General features: G+C 36.3%; 1 protein-coding gene across 1 annotated transcript in view; it reads left to right on the top strand.

The window, feature by feature from the left end:
- Positions 1 to 12,363, top strand: part of LOC136857865 (lipopolysaccharide-induced tumor necrosis factor-alpha factor homolog) — a 91,161-nt gene that overhangs the window by 26,518 nt on the left and 52,280 nt on the right. Inside the window, exon 2 of the mRNA XM_067136881.2 lies at positions 540 to 745. Within this exon, the coding sequence (XP_066992982.2) occupies positions 556 to 745 (190 nt within the window). The 5' untranslated portion in view covers positions 540 to 555. The remainder of the gene's footprint in view (positions 1 to 539; positions 746 to 12,363) is intronic.

Here is a 12,363-nt window from a genome sequence, read left to right as displayed (position 1 = left end):
CAATGAACACTTCTATATCTGCTATATGTCATATTATGAGGTAAGATTTATACAATTCCACATCCTAGATTATGCCCTTGGGGACAATATTGGAAGTTCTACCGTCTATATACCAGCCGTGTAAGCTTTGTATACTAATTTGTATTTGTATACAAATAATTGGTGACTAGTTTTAGAAATGATTTTTGTAATATATACAAATAATTGGTGACTAGTTTTAGAAATGATTTTTGTAATATAAGAACATCCAGAACAACAAAACTTAACTTAATTTTGACAGAATACCAAAAGATAGAAAAACTATGACAGTAATTATGGTAAAAGGTAAATATTTGTCTTCATTCTGAAGTGGTGCTGTTTTATATAGTTATGAACAATGATTTCCAGAGCAGATTGTATTGTGACTTTTTCTGACATCATTACAATAATAAAACTATGCTTGGGTAATTCAAGAGGTTAGTCCAAGAATAACACATCGTACTTATCCATGTGGAATATAATGTATAATGTGGTGATTTTGAATGCATGCATCTTTTCAGATAATCTCCTACAATTATGGAGAAGCCATCAATAGCACCATCTGCTCCTCTGCCAGAGCATATTATGCCCCAGCAGATGCCAAGTGCTCCACCAACATATGCTCAAGCTGTGGGCATGCAGCCAAATGTGCCATACCCAATACAACCAAAAATGCCCATGCCTCTACCAGCTCAGGCTCCTATGCCAGGACAGCCACCAGTGAACTGTAAGTGTTTGTAATGTTCATAATAATTAGAGCCTACTTATGACTTGTTCTGTATTTTTATTTTGCATTGGAATTATGTCCAAATTAGTTACTCAGTACCAGGACATACACAAGAACCTCGTTTATCCAGCCCTCATTAATCCAGATCTCCGGTTTATTCGGATCAAAAGTAATAAAAAAAGATATTTTTACTTGTACAGTATTTCTTTTATGGGGTCGAATCTGTTTGAGTGTCTTTTCTGCCAAGGATAGTTAAGGACAGGAATTGGAAGTAATTCGGCCACAGTTTATCAAAGGTACCGTCCTGGCATTTGCCTGAAATTGAGAATGGGAAACTGTAGAAATCCATTCCCAGGACGACCGAGGAGGGATTCGAATCCATGCTCTTCTGAATGCAATGCACTATTAATTCACTGATGGTGAATTTGAAAATGAAACCGGCGCTCCATCAGATGAAACAGTGACTCATGGAGAGGCAACAATGCAGCTGGACAAACTGATGGCCTATTTGGAATCCCAGACTGCAATCACACCGGCAGAACTGATGTTAGTAAAACGTTTTCGTGATCGTGCTGTGCGCATATGCTACACAAATCTAGAACAGAAAAAACTCGCACATTATTTTAGTGCATAAAACAGAGTCATAAATGTAAGAAATGTGTTCTTATATTTTTTGTACAATTGAAAAAAAATATTAATGTACAACTTATGTTAATAGATTATATAACGTACTGTATTTGTTTTTTAGTTTTTCCAGATTTTTTATAATCCGGATCAGTTTCGGTCCCACTTAATCCAGATAAATGAGGTTCTTGTGTAACAGTTTTTGGCAGCTGATGTGAGTCAAATATTTTCCCATTTCCATAGTCACTCCAGGAAAATGTTTAGGTAGCACCTTTTAAATGTTATGTTAACTTTATTTTTTTTACAAAGGAAATTTAATATGTCCTCCTTTTCAGTACATACACATCTCCATCATTAGATGGAGTAATAAAAGTCAAACATGGTTCAATTCGTTTGATCCATCTTCAGTGAAAAAGGGGGTTAAATTTATTTACATAATGGCCAATTCCAAGCGTTGCGTGTTTACATTTGTACATTTCTTTTTAACATATGTATGAATCTTACCATCTAAACAAATTGAGATTTATGTATAACAACATCTATTATCATTATACAATCTTCCTACAACAGCTGCAGGTTGCCCAAGGACAAAGAGTACCTTAACAACAACAGTAATGGATATAGATACAGTAGATAATGTGATCGTATGATGTTAAGTGTAGGCAATCGAGTGAGGAATGTCAAACATTTATTTGAGGTCCGGAAGCTTGGTTCTTGAAGATCATGATGTACTTTTTGAGTGTGGTAATCGTGATGTTATAGATGAAATCTCTTTTCAGCCCAAGGTATTGCAGAAGTTGACAAAAAGTATAGGTATGGTTCCTCGTGCACCTAACATCAAGGCGATTACAGAGATGGATGAGAGCTTATACTTTCGCTTATAGAAGTCCACCGTTTCTTCATAAATTCTTTTTTCCGCATCGACCTCTTCCGGCTCGTTTTCATTGGTCTCAAATCTAATTGTTGGATCAATGATGAAACCTTCAGAACAGGATGGCTTAAAAGCAATAATGTCAATGCGTTGGTTGCTTCCTCTGTTGGAGAGACCATGTACTTCTTCATAGACATTATAACCTTGTCCTCTCAAAGCGTTAGTTATCATTGATCTGGCTACATTATGGCGTGAGGTGCTTAGTAATTCACCATGTGAACAGGCTGTCAGGACATGTGAACGCCCACAAATTTCATTGTTCTAAAGCTGATGTACCGTATGCAATTTTATAAAATTTTAAACGTAGCAATCGGTGTTTACATGGAATGGACTTTAAACTTCACATATATTTACGTTTTTTCTAAATTCTGCAAATTGTGGTAACTTTTATTGGTAATGTCAAGATATTATTTACAAGAAGGACAAAGGTACATTTTGCGAAGAAAACCAAATGTGTAAGTTGCCTAATGTCTGCGTAATATAGTTAAAAGCGATCATTGCATGGTTACTTCACAGCATCGCGGGATTACTGTGCTATGGCGACATGGCATAAGTGGCTAATAAATCTTAAACTCGACATCAAATACGATCAGTGAATGATAAAATGTTTATTTAATATCACAGTAACTAATAATAAAGGAGGGGAGCAGCACTGCGGTCAAGCTGCTTACAACCATCAAGACCGACTGGATTCAAGTCCTGATTAATGCATGTGTGTTTTTCGAGCTGAAAGTCACGTCTGGTGGTTCGCGTAAAAAAATATGGTCCTGTGGCTTATGATAATGTTGTTTTGACCGCAAACCAATAAAACACCAAATGCTTACTTAATACGCTATTTATTGTTACAGTAATATATTATTATTTAAACACAAACACTTTTTAACATAATTATAATAATTAGATTGGCTAAACTTCAAATTGAAGAATTAGAACAAATAGCAGCAAAAATTGGATTACAAATCTCCTTTGAAAAGACTGAAATGATGCCATCCTTCAAAGTGGAAGCATCACCTATCACACTGACTAATAACAAACAAATTAAGGTTGTAAATAAATTTAAATATCTTGGAGAGATTATAATTTCTTTTTTATATATAATTTTATTAAACACATTGTGTATAAGGTATTAATTTAAACAAAATTAGCATCATTTGCATAGTGTGACAAAGTCAATGTCCTGTCTTTTTAGTGCAAAGACGGAGATTATAATTTGGAACTTAAAAGAGAAAATATCAGTTGAAAATAGAATTATCAAATTAAAACAAGACAACACATTACTTGGCCAACGTACAAGAAGAAATCTCTCTCGATAAATGCAAAATTTAAACACTACAACTCCGTTATTAAGCCTGAACCAACCTGTGCTAGTAAAACCTTATTCAATTTGAATATGAAATCAACTACAGATAAATTACAGGAAATAGATAGATGAATCATTAGAACAATTCTAAATAAAAAACACCAAGTAGATGGACAATGGCGATTACTACCTAATGAAGTTGTATGCCAGGAGACTGAGTCTGTAATAGATACAATGTGGAAAAGAAGAGTTTTTTTTTTTTCTTTCACATATCACGACTACCAGAGACTAGGATATTCAAAAATTTATTCAACTTCTTTTGGAAAAGTAAAACTAAAAATCACTTGTTCAAAGAAGTCTAAGAAGATTTAAATGAATTAGGCTTGACAGTTCAACAAATTGAAAACAGAGAAGAGAAGAGGAACCTTGAGAAATAACGACGTGAGACTTAAACTGAAGACCTATACACGCAAACAGTACAACATAACTGACGAAGAACGGGCAGCCAGGTCAGAGAGAATGAAACATTTCTGGGAACAAAAGAAGAAACATCAACCAAATTTGTAACCAATATTCATAAGACTTGACTATATATAGATTGATTTCAGTGCTCCAATGTGGGCATAAAATAAATAAAAAAAATAGATTGCCTTTTGCTGATGAAATTGAAATTAAAAATTCAAGTTTTGTTTATGGAAAATACCTTTAAAATTAAATTTCATTTAACACACATCTATACAATGCTGCTTCTCCCTCTACTCAACAATGAATGATAACAATGCACTTTCCGCATTATAAATAAGTCTACGCCATGAGTAGCGTATGGTTGTATAGAACAATGACAGGTAACTTGAGGAGTCGTGTGCGAACGAAACGACCAGATAGTTAGTTTGTCACTCACTAAAGGAATGCAGAGGGATAACAGTGGTGTGAGAGAAGTGCGGACGTGTCCATTGAAAGGTACTGAGGGGTAGGAAGTATAATAAACAGTGTTAGGGGAAGGATTGATCAAAATAAATAGAAATGGTTGGAGCGACTGGACACGACCCCTCACAGGTTAACATTACCAATAAAAGTTAGCACAATTCGCAGAATTTAGATAAAACGTGAAGGTATGTGAAGTTAAAAGTCTGTTCCATGTAAACACCAATCACTACGTTTAAAATTTGATAAAATCGCATACATCAGGTTTACAACAATGAAATTTGTGGAGGTTATTAAGTATCATCCAGACATTGTATGCATAAATCTCAATTTGTTTAGGTGGTTTCAAATATATGTTAAAAAGAAATGTACAAATGTAAACACGTGACACCTGGAATTGGCCTTTAATATATTTTTGCACTTATTCACCTAATAGGCCTACACACCTTTAATCTTTCCTAATAGCTAATATGTTGCCCTTTCTGTTTTATAATTTGCTTTACAAGATTTGGCATAGGTTCCACAAGCTTTGAGTACATATTTTTAAGTTCATCATCGTGAAACCACACTGTAACTAGAGACTCTATCATGCATATTTTTGTGCAACATTGAAGTTTTATGAGTCTCTTTTTTCAAATAGCCCACATGTTTTGTATTGGATTAATGTCAGGGAGTTCCCTGGCCAAGGAACGAATATTGTTCTCACTGAAGAATTTCTTGTTTCTTTGAAGCTTGGCAAGTAGCCAAATCTTGCTGAAAAATTCTCTCTTTCTGGAAACCTCTTTTGCAGCTTGCCAACTGGTTACATTTCATTATCCCATCGACTGGTATTAACCTTCATGTGTGGAACACCCTCTAAACATCATCTTCATGGGGTGTTTTACTGTCTGCTGCATTGTGCTGAAGTTGTTGGCTCATTCTTTGCTTAACACACATATCAAACCTTCTTCTCCTGCACTTCAAAATGACTCCTCATGGAAAACTTTCTTTCAGTGTTTCATTGTCTAATCCTGATGACTATGTGCGCACGAGAGATGTTTCCTGTACATATCTCCTGTTAGAAGGTGTTTCTTTCCAGGTTTGCAGACTTTCTTCTAGCTGCCAGCAGTTTGCAGTGAACATTAGAAACATAAAGATTCATTCCTCTTTTCCCCCAGTTCATGAACCAACTCCATTGCTTCTTCTGTGGAGAAAACTTTTATCAGTTTTGTTGTTTTCTTTTTCCTGCCACATTTTCCCTTTTTCTTCGGTGAAATTGAGCTTGTCTGTTTGTGTCGCTGAATAATCATATTTACGGTGTCATCTTCATTTCCCGTTTTCAGCTTCCTGGGTCGGATTGTGAATCGAGGATCTCCATCACTGCCTGTCTCTCCACCACTCTTCTCCTTTTTTTAAGTACATCTTCTGGTTTTCCTCCCCTCTTCTCTATGCACTCCCACACTGAATCTGTCCACCTCTTTCAGGGTCTTCCTTGTGGTTTCTTTCCTGTTATCTTTTCTGAATAAGTTTTTTTTTTTTTTTTTTGTTTTTTTGTACTCTCTCTTCTCCCATTCTCATCATATACCCATACTACTTTAGCTTTGTTGTTTCTATCCTGTCTTGGAGTTTCAAGATTCCTGTCCTTTTCCTTACCATTTCATTTCTAATTATATCCTTTCTGGTCTTGCCCTCGATACCTCTTAGGAATTTCATCTCCACTGCCTGTATTCTACTCTCCTCTCGTTTTGTTGTAATCCACGTTCCAGCTGCATAGGTTCTTGCAATTCTTCGGGACATCTTGGTTCCACAAAATACCCCTTACACTCTGTTAGAAGCTGTTTGCTTGTTGTATTCTTTTCCCAATTTCCTCAGTTATCTTTCCATCTACTGTGATCACACTTCCCAAGTACTTGAAACTTTTAACCACTTCCAGAATTTTACCATTCAGTTCTATCTTCCTTCCTTCCTTCCTTCCTTCCTTCCTTCCTTCCTTCCTTCCTTCCCTTTGTCATCACTGTTTTACTTTTCTCTGTGCTTACTTTCATCCCATATTTTTTTGTCTCTTGATTCCATACATCTACTTGTTTTTGCACTTCCGATTCATCCTCACCCCATATCACTATATCGTCTGCAAACAACATGGCTTTTGTTGGTTGTCTTCCCAATCTCTGTTTAATATTCTTATGAATTTTATCCATGACTATGATGAATAGTATGGGGGATAGTAAACTTCCCTGTCGCAGACCAGTTTCAACTTTAAACCATTTTGTTTTCCCTGTACTAGTCTTCACACTACTAACACAATTTTTGTACATAGCTTTTATCATTTGCACTTCCACTCTGTTAACTTGATTTTTTTCCTTAACAGAGGTGCCAACCTTTGAAGGGGGCTATCAGTAATCCCATTTAACTCGTGCATCGTTGTAAACGTTTACGAATCAAATCCAAAGCACCCCGTTTGCCCTTTCCTACAGCAATCTCTTCTAAAGTATATCATATTACACAATAAAATTTGCTCATTACCTGTTAGTTGTGTGGTAGAAAATTCTTTGTAGCTTGTTTCGCACCCAGCAGCTGCTTTTCAGTGTAGGTTTTCTTGAAACATACTTCCCTCTGAGATGACATTTTTGTCTTCAGAACCATAAGTGATTCCAGTGTGGATGTACTTAATGTAGGCCTGAATTCTGTCTGATTTTTCCTAACAACACTGAAAACTCTTTCTGTGGGAGAGTTACTATGAGGTACACTTAATACTGCAAATACAACATTACTTAAGGTTTTATACTTAATTTGTCCACTTTCATTTTGAAGCTCTGCAATGTTACCCCAATTCACATCAATGTAAGGTCCATGTACAATATATTCCAGGAAAGTATCACACTGGTAAACTGCAAATTCCTCTTCAAGTTTGTCATGTTCACTTTCTTTGACCAAAGTTGGGAATCTTCAAACAAAGTATTAGAGAGATGAATAGGAAACCTTCATTCTGAGAGAGATGTCTACAACTTCAGCATGATGAAGAAATTCATCATCAAGGGGATATTTCCTGATAATGTAACTGCAAGCTGCCATATAAAACTCTCTTGCAGAATTATAAAACATCTCTTCATCACAGTCATTATCTTTCAAGTATGCCCTAGCTTTTGCTCCAATTACCAAGTCCTCATTGGCTTTCTGGTATTTCCTCCTCTTGAATTCAACACTCAAAAGGGAGGTAGATTCTGACTGAATAGAACATGGCTGAAAAAAACTGATCAGTAGGTCAGTTAAAAGACCAGTAAGTTTCCTCCTAAGAAAATGTATGGCTGGAGCATCTTGTTGCAGAAATATATTCACTGAGTTAAAAACAGGAAGTGTACTCTGAAGAAAGTAGCAAAACAGTTTTGTGTGTGGGTCTTGTTTGAAAGATTTCACAGTATCAAACTGCTTGGTCGTCTCATTTTTATGGTGGGTCTCACTACAAAACATGAGTGTCAAAGCTTCCCACTGCTCAAGAACTCAATTAATAGACTGAAGAAGTGAGAGGCAATGGGTATTAACATATTTCAAAATTTTGTGACCCTCTGTGCCACAAACAGCCTGATAAACTTTCAACGTGTTTTGCCTTTTAGAATTCTTATCAAGATAGTAATATAACTGAACCAAAAAGTTCTCTATATTGACTGGTAATTGGGTGGCTGGCTTTTGTGCACAGATGTGTGTGAGATGACATGAACAACCTGGGACATAAACAGAAGAATGCCTGTCCTTCACAAATTTGGCAACACCTTTATTTGCCCCTATCACTGTGTATGCATTGTCAGATGAAAAAGAAATGCAATTTTCCCCTGAAATGGCTAAAGGAGACAATTCACTATTAATTACAGAGAAAATCCCCTCACCTGTATTGTCGGTACTCTCTATCAATGACAATAGAAGAGTTGATATTTGGCCTCTCTGAGCATTAAAGAAAGAGACAACTATAGGATAAAGTTTAACTGCATTTGAATCCATACTACCATCAGTAGCCAAAGAAAAAGGCGTTATTTGCAAAAGTTCCCTTATTTCCTTTTTTGCCTCAGATGCCGTGTATTGAATTAAAGCAGAGGTTTTAGTTCTTGCACAACCATATTTCTGAGATACTTTAGAGTTGGGGAACATTGATCGAAACAAATTTCCAGCGTGATCTGAAACTGATAATGGAATATTATTCTCCAAAAGAAATTATTTGAACAGTAATGTGGCATTCGTCACTGCAGTTTCATTATTACCTTTTACGAAGAATGATGAAACAGACTGGTATCATAATTTTGATTCACCATATGTGTGATGTTTCTTGGATTTTATGTGTCGTCTGCAATCATCATGTCCACCGTGAGCCACAGAGAAATCACACACTGCAGAACACATGGTTTTTCACTAACATGAGAAGCAAGTAGGAATGACCATTCCTTTGTGTAACCGTCTCAATATTTCTGTAACACTGCTGTCTTCTTAGAAGAAGATGCAATTTGACAATTGCTCTGCTTCATTTGACAAAACCAATCACTTATTTTCAAATCAACGACTAGGATAATTAGAACTGAAATGCGCTAAATATACCACTCGTTCTACGCACCGAATGCGCGCACTGGATAACTGCAGCAGAGCAACGAGTAGAGCCTACCTCACGGCCGACTTGATGCGTCATTCTAGCTGAGAGAGCAGCTTATATCTATGTAGTTGGCCATGATTTCACAACGCTCATGGGAAACAAAAGGGAGTGACTACCAAATAACTGCCAAATATGTTTAGTTGCCAACTTGCAAACATTGAAATGAGTTGGGTTGGTTGACCAGTAGGGGAAGAGGGGGCACAGTGTTACACTATTTTTATTTTTTTATGTAGCAGTGAAATATCAATTGGAACTAAACAAATGAAAGCTTGTATGTATTTCTTAATGTCTTACCTGCCTCATTCAGTTGGTCAAATGCTCAAATAATTACGTTTACTTGCAGTATTTACAGTTTTAGGTAAGGATGCAATATGTAACACTGTGCCCCAGTAGTGGGGCATAGCCTGGGGTACAGTGTTACATTATGACTGCAACATTGCATATAGGATTTAAATAAAAGTTTTCAGTATATTTGCTTGTCAAGGTTAAAATACATCAGCATGGGTAAGGATTAAACATTTTATAGCAAATAATTACCAGACCTTATTTGAGGTTGAAGACATAAAACTAACTTTAAAAATATTATTTCAGATACAAGCTGGGTTATACTCTTAGTTCAGTGATCAAAAAGTAACATTACTGAAGAGTACAAGGCAGTTTAGAGGTTTCATAGTACAAGAATTATGCAAATAACACAATGGTGTTTGATACAGCAAAATCGACAAATGTGTACAACAATGTAAAGCTATTTTAGCCCTGAATACATAGCTAAATCAACAGGGAAGATCAACACTTTGACATTCCTTGATGTGTCTCGTGATGGATGCGGGAAAGGAAGTTTGGATACAATTTTTTTTTTCAAATGATTATATCTTATTTGTTCTAGAAAATTTGAAAGAAGGAAAGATTCTCTTAACATACGACACTTCAATGTCATCATCATGTTGATTTACAACTTCACCAATAGAATAAATTTTATTTCCTTTAATATGTCCTTCTATTAACACAAAATCACCATTCTTAATATCTGAAGGATCTAAATCTGCATCCGGTGTTTTGTATGTAAGTCATCAAAAGAGAAGCTGTCATCACTTTCATCATATGTGGGGGAATCTTCTTTGTCTGTAGATGACATGTCTAGACACTTAGAAAGATTCACTCTTGCTTTAGGCATGGGTGTCTTTTTGGTTCTTTTTGATTTCTTTCGGTTCATGAGCTCTTCCCCTTTTCTTTTAACAGGGGTGTCGGTCAAGATTTGACTTTTACCACGGCGTCGTTTAGTTCCTTTTGATTTCCTGGGTGGGGCTTTAGGAAAAGGTCTAATTTCTTGTGGTGATACCATTTTACAATACCTGATGAAGGTTGCAAGGGAGTTTTGGCTGTAAATGAGCAAAATTTGGTGGGTGTCACTGGAAAATATGACTACATGGAGGGTAAACTATGAACAAAGTCACTTTTTGAGGTGGAAGGAGCTTCTGATGCTTGGGGTGGACTGGAAACAATGCTCTCATTTGCCTGATCAGGATCAGATCTATCAGTGACAAAAGAGCTTAGAAAATCATCAGGACCATAGATGTCTCTTTTTAGGGGCCATATACCAGTGGAGCGAAATCCACTAGTGATATTAGAAGGTGTAAAGGCGTTAGGATAAGCTTGGCCAAGAAGTTCTGCAGTATTGTAAATTGAAATGGTCTGGGCAGGATGTGTTAGCATCCAGTCATCACATGCATTATTAAAATGGAGTTTTAAAGACTTGTAAACAGTCTTGTTAATGGCTGTAGTTTCCCACTAGTATGGGGAGGTAAAGTTAATAGGATAATTCCATTTTCCTTGCAAAAATCTAGAGAATCTATTGTTATATGTGATTCGTGATTATCTAGAATTAACAACAATTTATGATATGGAGAACTTTTGGGATGGAGTTGAAAATGCTTCAGTATTTCAATGAACACCTCACCATTTACCCACCCTGATTTAGTAGCACTCCCACCTGAATCTTCTGGTGCCCCGGATAACATGTGGCTTTTGAAATGGATTCTAGGGAACACTAAAAATGGAGGTACACTATTCGCAATAGCATTTATAAAATAGCACGCCGTTACCAACACTCCTCGTTCACCAGACGTTACTTGACCAATCTGCTTTTGACCTTTCTTCCCTATTACTTTGGGTGGATTGTGAACGGTTGTTAGTGCCGTTTCGTCATGGTTATAGATGTCTCCTGGTATCGGGCTGTCTGGAAACTGTTGATAAGCGGTAGTTAAATTATCAAAGAATTCGGTAACTGTTGCTGATTAAAACTTGTTGCACGTCCTAAACTTGTAGCCTCAGGCTTCCTAATTGACAGCTCAGGGAATCTCTGTAAATAGCCGTAAAGCCAGTCCAATCCTGCTTGTTTATTTAAATCCCAGGATTTTGGAATGTTTAGTTTGTTCTTAACTGCTAATTGATAGGCCAAATCAAGAGCTGCTTTCCTCGTGAGTCCATGATGCATTTTACATGCTATAATCAAATAATTGCACAACATTTCTTCAAGCTCCCTTGGAAACACTTGATTTACTTCATAATTGGGCGTAAAGCGGAAGTTGAGCTGATCGGCAGCCGATTTGTATTTATTAAGATATCGCTGCAATGTCATGTGCACAATTCCATAAGCTGAAGCAACACTTCGTACAGATTTCTTCTGCTCTACTACTTCTAACACTGCAGCTTTCATCTGCTCTCCAGATGTTGATCCTATCTTCCTTCCTTTTGGCCTGTTCCTCATGTTGAAGTAACTACCTGTACCAAAACAAGATTAAAAATCATTATAAAATCAGAAAAAAGAAATTTGTTGATATCATAACCTCACAATTCTTGTTTGAAATCATTAGCATTTGATCAGTACACATTTGCTGAAACAAATAAATGTGTTTCAAATATGTACCGTTTCAATATAAATCACCTGAACGGAGATGATGCATGTAACACCGTACCCCATGTAAATAGGTAACTCTGTGCCCCTTGTGTCATAGATTACAATGAAAATATGCTATGACCCTGTGCTATTCATTTAGGTTATGTAACTGTATTCAATTTAAGTTAAAGAACCAGAGGTATTCAATAAAATAATTTTCAGTGCTTGAAGATATATCTATATAAATAAAGTTGTAGGGGGTCCGCTGTCTGTAATTTCTTTTGTTTTGCCAATTTTGCAGATATTTATCTGTTTTAGGTAAACTCAAGAC

This window comes from Anabrus simplex, chromosome 1, assembly GCF_040414725.1.
Source record: "Anabrus simplex isolate iqAnaSimp1 chromosome 1, ASM4041472v1, whole genome shotgun sequence".
In the NCBI taxonomy this organism is placed as follows: domain Eukaryota; kingdom Metazoa; phylum Arthropoda; class Insecta; order Orthoptera; family Tettigoniidae; genus Anabrus; species Anabrus simplex.
Note: the sequence above shows the minus strand (reverse complement) of the source record. Positions and strands in the feature narration are given on the sequence as shown.